The sequence below is a fragment of the Rhinolophus hipposideros genome (genome assembly GCF_964194185.1).
Source record: "Rhinolophus hipposideros genome assembly, chromosome: 14".
Taxonomy (NCBI): Eukaryota; Metazoa; Chordata; class Mammalia; order Chiroptera; family Rhinolophidae; genus Rhinolophus; species Rhinolophus hipposideros.
Genome location: NC_138060.1, coordinates 2,677,099 through 2,692,008, shown reverse-complemented (window position 1 = coordinate 2,692,008; position 14,910 = coordinate 2,677,099). Strand labels below are relative to the sequence as shown.

The following is a 14,910-nucleotide window of genomic DNA, read 5'->3' as shown; positions in this document are numbered from 1 at the left end:
CCTTTGGAGCACACGCAGAGGAGAAGAAGGAAGTAGTACAAGTCAAATAGAAAGGAATCATATTACATAAGACAACCCAGCAAAAACTAAGAACTGTAGGGTATCTACCTAATTCATCAAGGCAAACACAGAGAGTCCGCCAGAATGGGGAAACAAAGAAACATGTCCCAAATAAAAGAACAGAAGAAAGCTCCAGATTTGGAACCAAATGAAATAGAGGTAACCAACCTATCAGAGACAGAGTTCAGAACCCTGATGATAAGAATGTTTAAGGAGCTTAGTGATGACATAAAGAAGGATAGAGAAATCATAATAAACAACCAGTTAGAACTAAAGAACACAGCAAGGAAATAAAGAACACACTTGAAGGAATTACCAGCAGGTTAGATGAAGCAGAGGATCGAATCAGCGACTTAGAAGACAAGTTAGCAGAGATCACCCAAATAGAACAACATAAAGAAAAAAGAATAAAAATCAATGAGAGTGGCTTAAGAGACCTCTGGGATAACATCAAGCACAATAACATGTACATCATAGGAATACCAGAAGGTGAACAGAGGAAGCAAGGGATTGAGAACATATTTGAAGTAATAATGTTCGAAAACTTCCCTAACCCGATGAAGGAAACCAACATACAAACCCAAGAAGTGCAGAGAGTTCCAACCAGGATAAACCCAAACAGGTCCACACCAAGGCACATTATAGTTAAAATGGCAAAGGTTAAAGACAAAGAGAGAATCCTAAAAGCAGCAAGAGAAAGACAGCGGGTTACATACAAGGGAACTCCTATAAGACTATCAAATGACTTTTCTACAGAAACACTGAAGGCCAGGAGGGAGTGGCAGGAGATACTCAAAGCTATGGAAAACAAAGGCCTACAAGTTAGATTGCTGTATCCAGCAAGGCTATCATTTAAAATTGAAGGAGAGATAAAGAGCTTCCCAGAAAAGAATAAGCTAAAGGAATTTATTACCACCAAGCCAGCATTGCAGGAAATATTAAAAGGGCTTCTATAAACAGAAGAGCCCCTTCCCCTCTCTTCCTCTGTGCTGCCTACGGAGGTGGCGTTCATCTTCTACTCGGTATCATGGCTGCCCTTAGACCACTCGTGAAGCCCAAAATCATCAAAAAGAGGACCAAGAAGTTTATCCGGCACCAGTCAGACCGATATGTCAAAATTAAGCATAACTGGCAGAAACCCAGAGGTATTGACAACAGGGTGCGCAGAAGATTCAAGGGCCAGATCTTGATGTCCAACATTGGTTATGGGAGTAACAAGAAAACAAAGCACATGCTGCCCAGTGGCTTTCGGAAGTTCCTGGTCCACAGCGTCAAGGAGCTTGAAGTGCTGCTGATGTGCAACAAATCATACTGTGCTGAAATTGCTCACAACGTCTCCTCAAAGAACCGCAAAGCCATTGTGGAAAGAGCAGCCCAGCTGGCCATCAGAGTCACCAATCCCAATGCTCGGCTGCGCAGTGAAGAAAATGAATAGACAGCTTGTGTGCAAACTGTGTTTTAATAAAACCATAAAATTCTTCCAAAAAAAAAAAACAAAAAAACAAACAAACAAAAAAAAACAGAAGAAAGATGAAAACAACCTAACTACAAATTTTAAAAATGGCAATAACTACGTACCTATCAATAATCACTTTAAATGTAAATGGATTAAATGCTCCAATCAAAAGACATAGGGTGGCTGAATGGATAAGAAAGCAAGACCCTTTTATATGCTGTATACAATAGACTCAACTCAGATCAAAAGACACTCACAGGCAGAAAGTGAAGGGTTGAAGTAAGATATTTCATGCAAATGCAAACGAGAAAAAACTGGAGTTGCAATACTTATATCTGACAAAATAGAGTTTAAAATAAAGAACATATTAAAAGACAAAGATGGGCACTATATAATAATAAAGGGATCGATCCAACAAGAGGACATAACCCTAGTAAACATCTATGCACCCAACATAGGAGCACCTAAATATATAAAACAGATGTTGACTGACATAAAGAGAGAGATCAACAGTAACATTATCATAGTAGGGGACTTCAACACACCTCTGACAACAAGGGACAGGTCTTCCAGACAGAAAATCAATACGGAAACAACGGCCTTAGATGACACATTGGACCACTTGGATTTAATTGATATTTTCAGAGCATTTCACCCCAAAGCTGTAGAATACACGTTCTTCTCAAGCATACATGGGAGATTTTCCAGGACAGACCACATGTTAGGCCACAAAACAAATCTAGATGAATTTAAGAAAATTGAAACCATACCAATTGTCTTCTCTGACCACAGTGCTATGAAAGTAGAAATGAATACAGGGAAAAACTGGAAGACACAACAATTCATGGAGGCTGAATAACGTGTTACTAAACAATGAATGGGTTAACCATGAGATCAAGGTAGAAATCAAAAGATATCTTGAGACAAATGAAATGAAAACAGGACGACCCAAAATCTATGTGATGCAGGTGAAAGCAGTCCTAAAAGGAAATTCATAACATTACAGGCCTACCTAAAGAAAGAAGAAAAAGCACTAATCAACAGTTTATCTTAACACTTGAGGGATCTGGAAAAAGAACAGCAAAACAAGCCCAAAGGGAGTACAAGGAAGGAGATAATAAAGATCAGAGCAGAAATAAATGAAATAGAAACCAGAAAAACAATACAAAAGATCAATGAATCTAAGAGTTGATTTTTAGAGAAGATAAACAAAATCAACAAACCTTTAGCCACACTCATCAAAAAAAAAAAAAAAAGAAAAAGAGAAGACCCAAATTAATAAAATCAGAAATGAAAGAGGAGAAGTGAAAACAGACACCACAGAAATACAAAAAAATTTAAGAAATTACTATGAGAAAGTATAGGTCAACAAATTTGACAATCTGGAAGAAATGGACAATTTTCTAGAGGCGTACAACCTTCCAAGGCTAACTCAAGAAGAAACAGAAAACCTGAACAGTCTGATTACCACCAGGGAAATTGAATCAAGGTAGAAATCAACAATCTCCCAACAAACAAAAGCCCTGGACCAGCTTTACAGGTGAATTTTACAAAACATTCTAAAAAGAATTATCACCTATTCTCCTCAAGCTCTTCCAAAAAATCCAAAAGGAGGGAAGACTCCAAAACACTTTTTATGAAGCCACTATCACCTTGATCCCCAAATCAGACAAAGACTCCACAAAAAAAGAAAACTACAGGCCGATATCGCCAATGAACATAAATGCAAAAATCTTCAACAAAATATTAGTGAACAGAATTCAGCAATACATTAAAAAGATCATACACCATGATCAAGTGGGATTCATCCCTGGTATGCAAGGGTGGTTCAACATCCAGAAATCAGTTAATGTGATACACCACATTAACAAAATGAAACATAAAAATCATATGATCATGTCGATAGATGCAGAAAAAGCATTTGACAAAATCCAGCAGCCATTTATGATAAAAACCTTCAAGAAAATAGGAATAGAATTTGGGAGACCACCTCAGGGATACTGTGGATACCTGATCATGGCATTGTACACCAGAAGCTAAACATTAATGAATGCCAACTATAATTTTATATATATAATGTGATGGTTCAGTGTGAGGTCGGAGGGATAGTGGATGGGGGGAAGGGGGTTCACAGTGTGAGGGATATAAATGATGAACGTCTAAGTATTACCTTGTCTTGTACACCTGAAACTAATAAATAAATAATAAAAAAAAGAAAATAGGAATAGAGAGGTCATATCTCAACTTAGTAAAGGCCATATATGACAAACCCACAGCTAACATCATACTCAATGGGGAAGCTAAAACCATTTCCCTTAAGATCAAGAACAAGGCAAGGCTGTCCACTTTCTCCACTTCTATTCAACATAGTGGTAGAAGTTTTAGCCACAGCAATAGGACAAGAAAAAGAAATGAAAGGCAACCAAATTGGTAAGGAGGAAGTAAGATTTTCATTATATGCAGATGACATGGTACTATATATAGAGAACCCTAACGACTCCACCAAGAAACTATTAGAGCTGATAAATGAATTTAGTAAAGTAGCAGGATACAAAATTAATATTCAGAAATCAGTAGCATTTGTATATACCAATAATAAAACATCAGAAGGAGAAATTAAAAAAACAATCCCATTTACAATTGCTTCAAAGACTATAAAATATCTGGGAATAAATTTAACCAAAGAAGATCTGTAGTCAGAAAATTAAAAGACCCTGAAGAGAGAAATGAAAGAAGATACAAATAGATGGAAACACATACGATGTTCATGGATAGGAAAAATTAATATAGTTAAAATGTCCATACTGCCTAAGGCAATATACATATTCAATGCAATTCGTATCAAACTACCAAGGACGTTTTTCACAGCAATAGAACATATAATCCTAAAATTTATATGGAACCATAAAAGACCCCAGATAGCCTCAGCAATCTTGAGAAATAAGAACAAAGTGGGAGGTATAACGATACCTGACTTCAAATTATACTACAAGGCTACAGTAATCAAAACAGCATGGTACTGGCATAAAAACAGACACATAGATCAATGGAACAGAATAGAGAGCCCAGAAATAAATCCATGCCTATATGTCATTTAATCTATGACAATGGAGCAAGAATTTATTTGGTGGGGTGAAGACAGTCTATTCAATAAATGGTGCTGGGAAACCTGGACAGACACATGCAAAAAAATGAAGCTGGACCACCTCTTTACACCATATACAAGAAGAAATTCAAAGTGGATTAAAGACTTAAATGTTAGATCTTAAACCATTAAATTCCTAGAAGAAAATATAGGTAGAAAGAAACTTTACAGTCATTACCCGGAGTAAGATTTTCACTGATATATCCCCTCGCGCGAGGGAAGTAAGAGAAAAAATAAACATGTGGGATTACATCAAACTAAAATTTTTTTCACAGCAAAGGAAACCATCAATAAAATCAAAAAGGGATCCTACTGAATGGGAAAAGATATTTGCCAATGATTTGTCCAATAAAGGGTTAATATCCCAAATTTATAAAAAAAAAAAAAAACTCACTCAACTCAATGCCAAAAAAACAAACAACCCAATTAAAAAATGGGCAGAGGACAGAAGAGACATTTTTCTAAAAAAGGACATACACATGGCAAACAAACATATGAGGAAATGCTCAACCTCACTAACCATCAGAGAAATGCAAATAAAAACCACAATGAGATACCACCACACCCCAGTCAAAATGGCTATCATCAATAAATCAACAAACAACAAGTGCTGGCGCGGATGTGGAGAAAAGGGAACCCTTGTGTACTGTTGGTGGGATTGCAGATTGGTGCAGCCACTATGGAAAACAGTATGGAGGTATCTCAAAAATCTGAAAATGGAACTATCCTATGATCCAGCAATTCCTCTACTAGGTATCTATCCGAGAAATCCAAAACTCCAATTCAAAAATCTTTATGCACCCCTATGTTTATTGCAGCACTATACACAATAGCCAAGACATGGAAACAACCGAAATGCCCATCGGTAGACGACTGGATTAAGAAACTGTGGTACATTTACACTGACTGTGTAATGGAGTATTACACAGCCATAAAGAGGAAAGAAATCTTACCATCTGCAACAACATGGATGGACCTAGAGAACATTATGTTAAGTGAAATAAGTCAGACAGAGAAAGACAAGTACCATATGATCTCACCTATATGTGGAATCTAAAGAAAAGAATAAATGAATGAACTAATCAGAAATAGTCTCAGAGACATCGAGGAAAAACTGAGCATTGCTAGATGGGAGTGGGAGGTGAAGATAAGGGGGAAGGTGAGGGGATTAGAAAGCACAGTCAGTAACCACAAGATGGCCATGGGGTTACAAAAATCAATTTGGGCAATGTAATCAATAATGTTGTAAAGATTTTGTAGGGTATCTGATGGACACTTGTCTCATTAGGGAGACCACCTCAGGGAAGATGTAGATATCTGATCACTGCACTGTACATCTGAAGCTGAAGCTGAACAATAATGCATGTCAACTACAGTTTTATATATATATATATATATGTATAGTCACAAGAAGTGGAGTACATCATTAGGAACAGAGACAGCAAAAATGTAATGGTTGTATGCGATGTCAGAGGGATAGTGGATGGAGGGAGGGGGTTGTCACTGTGTGAGGGATATAAATGATAAATGTCTAACTATTACATTGTTTTGTGCACCTGAAACTAAAAAAAAAAAAAAAGCACAATTAAAAAAAAAAAGTAACCCCCTTACAACATCCTGGCATGTAGTAAGCACTGACTGGATATCATCACAAGGGCCCAGTAAATGTTAATTGCTATTAATTATAAAAACAAATGTAGAGAGACAACCAAGATGGTGCAGTAGATAAATGCTGTGTTTACCTTTTCTCACAACCACAACAAAATTACGACTAATCTATAAAACAACCATTATTAAAAATCATCTAAAATCAAGCTGAACTAAAGCCCTACAACTAAGAACGTACAGAAGACGCTACCTCCTGACTGGTACCATGTTTCCCCAAAATAAGACCTAGCCGGACCATCAGCTAAAATGCGTCTTTTGAAACAAAATTTAATATAAGACCTGGTATAACATTGTATTATATTATATTATATTATACCGGTCTTATATCAAAATAAGACTGGGTCTTATATTAATTTTTGCTCCAAAAGATACATTAGAGCTGTTGGTCCAGCTAGGTCTTATTTTTGGGGAAACACCGTAGGAAGGTTAGAGACACGGAACAGGCTGGTCCCACGTCTGCGGGTGACCAGTAAACATCAGGAAGGCTATTTCAGCTGTGGCGGTCCCCGCATCCCCTAAAGGAGTGAGACATACATGCCTGTCATGCGAGGCGGCCTGCGGGGTCTCTGGTCCCGCTCCCCACATAAGAACGCAGGATGTGGCTGGGCCAAAAAGGAACACCCAAAGAGCCATAGGTAGGGGAGTCATGCCACTATAGTCTCCCTGGAGGCTGGATTCACACGACGACGTGCGACCTGCTGTCTGCTTTTCTGCCAACTGACCGACTCTCCTCGATTCCCCTTGACTCTCCTCCACAGTGCAGCCGCAGCAGTTATATCAGTGGCCAATGGCTCAAGGGTTACAGCTGATGGCCAACTAGCCATAGCTGATGGCCATCTACTACCGGAGCCAACACGTTTCCACATGAGGCCAAAAGCCTGGAAACTGCACTCCTGGCTCTGTCCCCAGAATGCCTCACTCCAGCCCAGGATTCCAGTGCTGGGGAGAGAAGTCCCCATAATTTCTGGTTGTGAAAACCAGCTGAGATTGTGACTGAGTGAGACAGTGTGGCTGCACTCACAGGCGCTCCTCTTAAGGGACCGCGCGTGGACTCACCCACCAGTGGAATCACTTGCTCTGAGCTCCAGTGCTGGGACAGCAGCTGGAAAGGCGGCAGGGCCAACTGGTGAGGAATTGAGTTGTCTGGCTTGGGACAGGAGCTGAAGAGGTGGCTTTCTCCTGAACAGGGGAGCTGGTGGAGGCCATTATTTCTTTGTTGAGCCCTCACCCTTCCTGGTGTGTGAACACAGGCAGCCTTGATTTCTGAGTCTCTGCTGTTCGATCGCCCTGCCCTGGTGATTTGAGACCTGGCCCCGCCCAACTTTTGGGCACACCCAGTCTGCTTTCAGTGGCTTTTTCATGCAAACCACGGGCCTTGGCTCAAGCTGCACTTTCCTCTGGTCTCTCAAAGGTTCACCGAACCCAGACAAGCAGCATCTGGTTTGAGTGTGTCCTGTACCTATGGCTGAGCAGCCCTAAGCCAGCACTAGTGGCAGCCGGCCTTGGTTCATGGCTTGGCCTCTCAAAGGCATTTCCAAGCACAGCATGGGCAGCAGACATCTGAGGATTTCTTTCTGGCTCCCGCTAGGTGGCCCCGGGTGGGGCACGAGCCATGGCTGGAGAAGACCTACAGTGGATCCCCTCCAAGGTGGTCCTGGGGCTGATGCCCCCAGTGGCCAGCTTCAAAATGACCTGGAGCATCACCTAGCTGTGTCCAAGTATGACACACCCAAGGGGCAGATTGGGCAGGCACCAAAGTCCTGTTGAGGATTTGCTCCTCAACAGATCCTGCTCCATAGGGTGAGCCCCTGCACAACAACTACAGACTGGCTTCTGTAGTCAAGGCCAGTCCTTACAACCCGTGAGCCCAAGGGTCAGTCCCTCCTATTGATGTGTAATTATCAACCAAGGCTCAACTACAGAAGGAGCGCACACACAACACACATAAGGGACATATCTGGAGCTCGTGGCTTAGGTGACCAGAAAGACTGCGCCACTGAAACCCACAGCTCACCTACTACATGAAGCCACTCTACTAAGACCAAAAACCATAGCAGCCCTAACTAATACATAGAAACAAACACAGGGAGGGAGCCAAAATGGGAAGACAAAAAAACATGTCCTAAATGAAAGAACAGAACAAAGCTCCAGAAAAAGAACTAAGCGAAATGGAGACAAGCAATCTATCAGATGCAGAGTTCCAAACACTGGGTATAAGAATGTTCAATGATCTCATAAAAATGGAGATGGAAACCATGAAAAAGAACGAGTCAGAAATAAAGGATACAATAATGGAAATGAAGAATGTATTACAGGGAATCATCAGTAGATTAGACGAAGCAGAGTATCCAACCGATATAGATGTATCCAGTGATATAAAAGATAAGGTAGCAGAAAACACCCAACCAGAACACCAAAAAGAAAAAAGAATCCAAAAAATTGGGAAGAGTTTAAGGGGCCTCTGGGACAATATCAAGCATACCAACATTCACATTATAGGGGTACCAGAAGGAGAAGAGAAAGAGCAAGGAATTGAAAACCTATTTGAATACACAGTGACAGAAAACTTCCCTACCTGGTAAAGGAAATGGACAGACAAGCCCAGGAAGCACAGACTGTCCCAAACAAGATGAACCCAAAGAGCCCCACACCAAGACACATCATATTTAAAATGCCAAATGTTCAATACAAAGAGAGAATCTTAAAGCAGCAAGAGAAAAGCAGTTAGTTACCTACAAGGGAGCCCCCATAAGACTGTCAGCTGATTTCTCAACAGAAACTTTGCAGGCAAGAAAGGAGTAGCAGGAAATATTCCAAGTGATGGAAAGCAATGACGTACAACCAAGATTGCTCTACCCAGCAAGGTTGTGATTTAGAATTGAAGGACAGATAAGGAGTTTCCCAGATAAGAAAAAGCTGAGGAGTTCATCACTACCAAACCAGTATTACAAGGACTCTTAGAGGGACTTCTTTAAGACGGAAGGGGGGTTAAGGACTTGTGAAGGGGGAAGGGATTAAGAAGAATAAGTTGAGTGTCATATAGTAGTCATGGGGATGTAGGTTATAGCGTAAGGAATATAGTCAACAATATTGTAATAACGAGGTATGGTGCCAGATAGGTACTAGATAGGTACTAGATCTGTCGGGGTGATACATGGAAATGGGGTTGGGGTCAGGGTGAAAAAGGTGAAGGCATAAGAAATACAAATTGATAGTTAATACAGTAGGGAGAATATAATCAACAATGTTGTAGAGATCGTGTAAGGTACCAGATGGGCACTGGACTTATCAGGGGATCATGTCATAGACGGTGTAGGTGCCTGACCACTGTGCTGTATACCTGAAGCTGAAGGAGAATAATAGTGAATGTCAACCATAACTAAATATATAGGTGTATATAGTCACTGGATGTGGACTATACATTGCTTTGTACACCTGAAACTAATTTAAAGGAAAAAAGTGCTGATGTTAAGTAGCATTTTACACTCAGAGAAAAAATGGTTTTGCGATACAGAACAAAGGAGAGAAAAATAAGAAAAAAAACACCTGAATGTAATGACGTATGCTGAGGTCATTACGTCTCTCCCTCTATTATTTTGTTCACCCAAACATTACACAATGAAAATGTTCAGGATCATGACTTTGGTAAACTGTCCCAGGATTTCATTCATTTCGGTACCAGTCACAATTTTTGCCACATCTAAGTGTCACCTGTACTATTATTTACTTAAAATTTTTCTTTAAACTGAATTGGGTCTAACACCAAGACCTACTTCATTATTTCTGAGAGCTGTAATATTAGTGAAATCATTGATTTGATGTGCTAGTAACATTTATTTTCAAAAAAACACATAATAATAAGCACACAACCAGTAAGCCATTTTCCTCACTATAAGAAATACTATGTTACACAATACTTAAATTATGAAAGCTTCAATTATATTCACTCTACTTAATGAGATCGAAAAACATACTAACATATATTAGCTATTTACTAGCTTTCCTTCAGAACACCCTAATTTTCAATGAGTTTAACATATTGAAATAATAATCGTTTTTCTTTGTGATACTTAATTATTTTCTTTTGGATGAGAAGAATTTCAGTTTCATTTTTCTTCATTGGGCCACTTTATAATGATTAGGTTTTCCTTTAAATAAATCAGGCCCATAAAAACTTTGACCATTGTTATCATAAGGGTAGTAAAAATACCAAGTTAAATTAAATCAAATTAACCAAAATCCCCATGCATGCATATGAGAGACAAATTAAAACAAAAGCTAAGTCTAGAATACTAAAAGAGAAATTCAGCAATACTGAAATCAAATCTATGGGCCATAAACAATGTTCTTTAGTTACAGTGTATCAGACATTTTGGTCTTCCTACTGTTTGCCATCTTTCTTAACTCTGGAAATAGAGTCTTCTCATCTAAATCAGAATCCCAAGCAGATTTCTTTTAAACACTTTGAACCAAAATGTTAACATCTTAAACGTATTAGATAATCTGATGTTTTTGGTTTAAAATGGTAAAGCTATCTCCTTGAAAAATCATATAAATGCTTGGACAAATTAAAGTCATTTAATCGACACGTAAGGTTTTGTCATTATTACAGATGCCAAAATCGTTATTACTATAGCTATTCAGAAAAAAGTATCATTTGAGCCATTTTCATACTTTTGATTGGTTTTGGTCTAAATCTATGTGACAAGATAGAAAGTTATCTCATCTAAGAAAACCTTGAATTAAATGGGGCATTCTTTGAATGAGACACTTTCACATAAGTCAGGGATTCGCAGTCTTGGCCTATTGACGCTTTGGGCTAGATACTCATTTGTCTGGGGGCTTGCTACACATTCTAGGGTGTTTAGCAGCATTCATGGTCTCTGTCTCCTAGACGCAACTAGCACCTCCTCCCCCCATGTGACAGCCAATGTCTCCAGACACTGCTAGATGTAGCCCAGGGCAAAAGCCCCTTAGTCCCACCACCTTGCTGAAAACCACTGACACAGGTCAAGAAGAAAGCTTTGCCATTGCTTTTCTGAATGTCATTGCTGTGTTTGGGGAAAAAGTTGATTTCGTTACATGAGATGTTTTGTGGCTCGATTACAAAATCCAAACTATAAATAACAGAAGTGAGAAAAGATTGAAGGCTTATTACCTAAAGCCATATACATTTCAATAATAAATAATGGCTCTCTCTAAAAATATGAGAAGTCTTTTTCAAAGTCATTTGTTCTAATCATAAATGAATTTAGCAGCATTTCCTTAAATTTTGCACCTTTGTAATAAACTCTGATAAATTCATGAAACTGGGTGTTAAATAAAGAGATAGAAAGGTCTCATTTGCTGGTTCATTAAACTAGCTTATTTCAAGACCTCGTGCATATTGCTTTGAATTTTATATTTCTGAGCAGGGGAGATAATAGCAGTACCCATCTTTAATGTAGTGTGGCAGACAATTAGGAGCTCAAATGGATTAAATCTCATTTCATCAGAGATACACACAGTGATTATTATTTTATTGCCAAACACTGTCAGCATTACATTTCTTCAACGGCTGTGGTGATACCTGACTTACATGCTTAAATTTGCACTAAATGACATGCAGTAACAACGATAATTTAGGCCCTGTTTTCACATGTGTGCTATTTTGTTCTTTCTTATGTGTCTTCCCAACTGGTTTTAAGGGTACGAAATTTTACACACTCTTGATACACCAGAGGCAGCTGTAGCATGAGGAAAGGGCAGGCATTGGGTTAAAATTATGCGTGCAGTCCTAACGCTGCCTCCTTCAACTTAGTTGATCTTGGAAAGTTCACTTTACTTAAAATAGAACTTAAAAAATGTAAGTGTCTTTTATTGTGTTAAATATTCTTTGTCAGATTTTTCAATTATAGAAATATTACTTATTGAAGGAAATGAAAGTATACAATGAAATAGCCAATTGTTCGCCCTCCATCTTCTTTGACCACCCCCAGCACATATCTCCTCCAATGATATTAATCATTTAGTATATATCTGTCTCTATTTTTGACCAACCTCTATGAGCACCTACAAATGATTTCACCCAAATACAGCATCTTTCTATTTTTTAAAATAAAAAATGGGTTTATACTATACATATTTTCCTCCAACTTGCTTTTCTGAATAAGTTTAAACCTAAGCCATTGTTTAGATTTACAACAGCTGCGTAATGTTCCCTAGCATAGACATTCATATCCGTTCACTCATCCCCTGCAGACTGACTCCATGTTGCTTCCACGACACATTGGCTTTGCAGACCATGAGGCAGTCCATGCCACTGAACATACAGCACTGGCTGGATTGCTTCCTGCAACTGACGATGGGACACAAGGACATTTCACCCCATGTGAGTAAGTCCTCTGAAGGCCAGTTTCCACAATTGCATACTGAGAATCACAACATGTGTCTGACTCCCTTCACACATTGACATAAGGATGGTCTGAGCCAACACGGAAAATGAGGTTGTAGTTCTAGAATTAGGAGGGTACTTGGTAAAAAATCCCTCTCACACCAAGCTGAAGCTTTCAAAGCCACCCGCTTTTGTCTGTTTCCACATCCAATATGAAATTTGTACACTTGTCATATGCTTCCCAGCTTTTGAACATTTTTTTTCAAAGGTGTGTAACCCATATTTTTCAATAGATAATTCACTTTTTCAGTGATTGGTATTTAGTTTACAAAATGCCAGAGCAAGTACTACTGCAATGTGGATTTGAGATCTAGGGTAGATAAAGTGTGTGCATGTGAGCATGTGAGTATGTGTGTGTGTGTGTGAGAGAGAGAGAGAGAGAGAGAGAGAGAGAGAGAGAGAGAGAGAGAGAGAGAAAGAGAGAGGGAGGAGAGAGAGAGAGACAGAGAGAGAGAGAGAGAGAGAGAGAGAGAGAGAGAGAGAGAGAGAAAGAGAGAGAGAGAGAAAGGCTCAATAAACTCACTTAGTATGAAGTAAAAGTTACCCAGTAACATGTTCACAAGAGAGTAGGCTTTGGAAACTGCTCACATGGTGAAGAAACATTCCATTTATTTAATGTTTTACCTGGTACCCAAATAATTTTTTAATTATTTTACCAAAATATCTTATAATGTGAAGTGCAACGTCTCTCTTGGAAATAAAAAGTCTTAAAAAATACAGCCAAATTTATATCGTATTCTTTACTTAAACCACAGCTGTATTCATGAAGCAGAAAGTGTTGATGCCCAATGACTGTGTGTTTCATGTTCATCTGACAGGCTGCCAAAGAGTGCATGACCATCTAGTTCAAGGGCTTGGGTCTAAACCAGAGGTTTCTAAACTGTGGTCTGTGATCCACTGGGTTAGGAAATGAAGTTAGAAATCAACACTAGCATTTTAAAAATGAAATCGAATAGAAATGCAAATGTCAGAGTGCAACACTCTAAATAATGAGTTTTTGTTTCATAAACATAATTGTATGTGTGTAGACTGGGTCTCTGTGTTAAATGTTTTTTCCTTACTGCGGGTAGCTAGCTAGCAAAGATGTTTGGAAGTTTCTCCTCTAGTGACAGTTTGCTCAGGGACTCACACAGTCATCTACTTTGCTGTCTGGTGTAGCTGCATCTGTGGGTTATGAACATGTGATGGGACGGAGGTTTCTTCCCTCTACCTCTTCTTCTCTTTGCCTCATCATCCCTTCTTGGAAAGCGGCCTTTGATAAGACAAAGTAAAAGATGAGAACTTAATAGAATAACCACATGTTGATGTTAAACCTCAAGAGATAGAGTTAACAAGATAAAAGTTTGTTGCTTGGAGGAGGCTTTTCTCTGAAGAATGGCTAGGGCCAGAAAGACTGCATCCTGTCCATCCCAGATGGATGGGGAACCTGGGAGGAAGGCAGGGAGTACAGAGGAGAATGGCACATGGCAAGAGTGAGAAGAAAGAGGGAGCTGAAGAGAGGAGGGGCTTCCAGATGACTGTTAGAAGGTGATTAATGGACAAAATGATATTTTGTTTGATCCTCTGAAAATCACTGAAAATCTTTCTGGTACTTCATGGATTTAATAAATATTTATTGAACATTTTCTATGTGCCAGGTTCTTTTCCCTGGGAACATAGCAACGACCAAGAACAGGCAAAATTTCCTGCCCTTGTGAAAGGAACAATCTAGAAACATGGGGGAGGAAAGACAGATGTTCGACAATGACTAAGTCCTACTGAATATCAAGAGATGGCGTCGACCCTGGAGGAAAACGAAGCAGGGAAGGGGACAGGCTGTGTGTTGGGGGCTGGGGCTGAGCCCTGCCACTTTATGGAGAGTCGTCAAGGAAGGGACACGGCAGTGGACTTAAGACTTGAGGGAAATGTGGAGGCAGACCAGCCAGGTGTCAGGGGAGGAACATTCCTGGCAGGTGAGTGCCCGCTGCGCGTGCAAAACACAGGGAGCGTGGGTGAGTGGGTGGAGGGTGGGGGGAGAGTGCAGAAGTGCAATTAGAGGTGCACGGTGGGGGCACGGGCAGAGCAGAGCTTCGAGGCCATTTCAGGGACTTCGGATTCTGCTCTGCGAGATGAGACGCCACAAGAGGGTGTTGATAGAGGGTGAAACGA

General features: G+C 39.6%; 1 protein-coding gene across 1 annotated transcript; it reads left to right on the top strand.

Annotated features, from left to right (window-relative positions):
- The first annotated feature begins 1,072 nt into the window (after positions 1 to 1,072).
- LOC308507204 (large ribosomal subunit protein eL32-like) lies at positions 1,073 to 1,674 on the top strand. The gene has a single exon (XM_081071881.1). The coding sequence runs from the start codon at positions 1,088 to 1,090 to the stop codon at positions 1,493 to 1,495; it is 408 nt and encodes a 135-aa protein (XP_080928007.1). The 5' UTR covers positions 1,073 to 1,087; the 3' UTR covers positions 1,496 to 1,674.
- Positions 1,675 to 14,910: the final 13,236 nt, after the last annotated feature.

Excerpts from the sequence above, each read along its gene's own strand:
- LOC308507204 (XM_081071881.1), top strand. The coding sequence starts at position 1,088 with ATGGCTGCCCTTAGACCACTCGTGAAGCCCAAAATCATCAAAAAGAGG.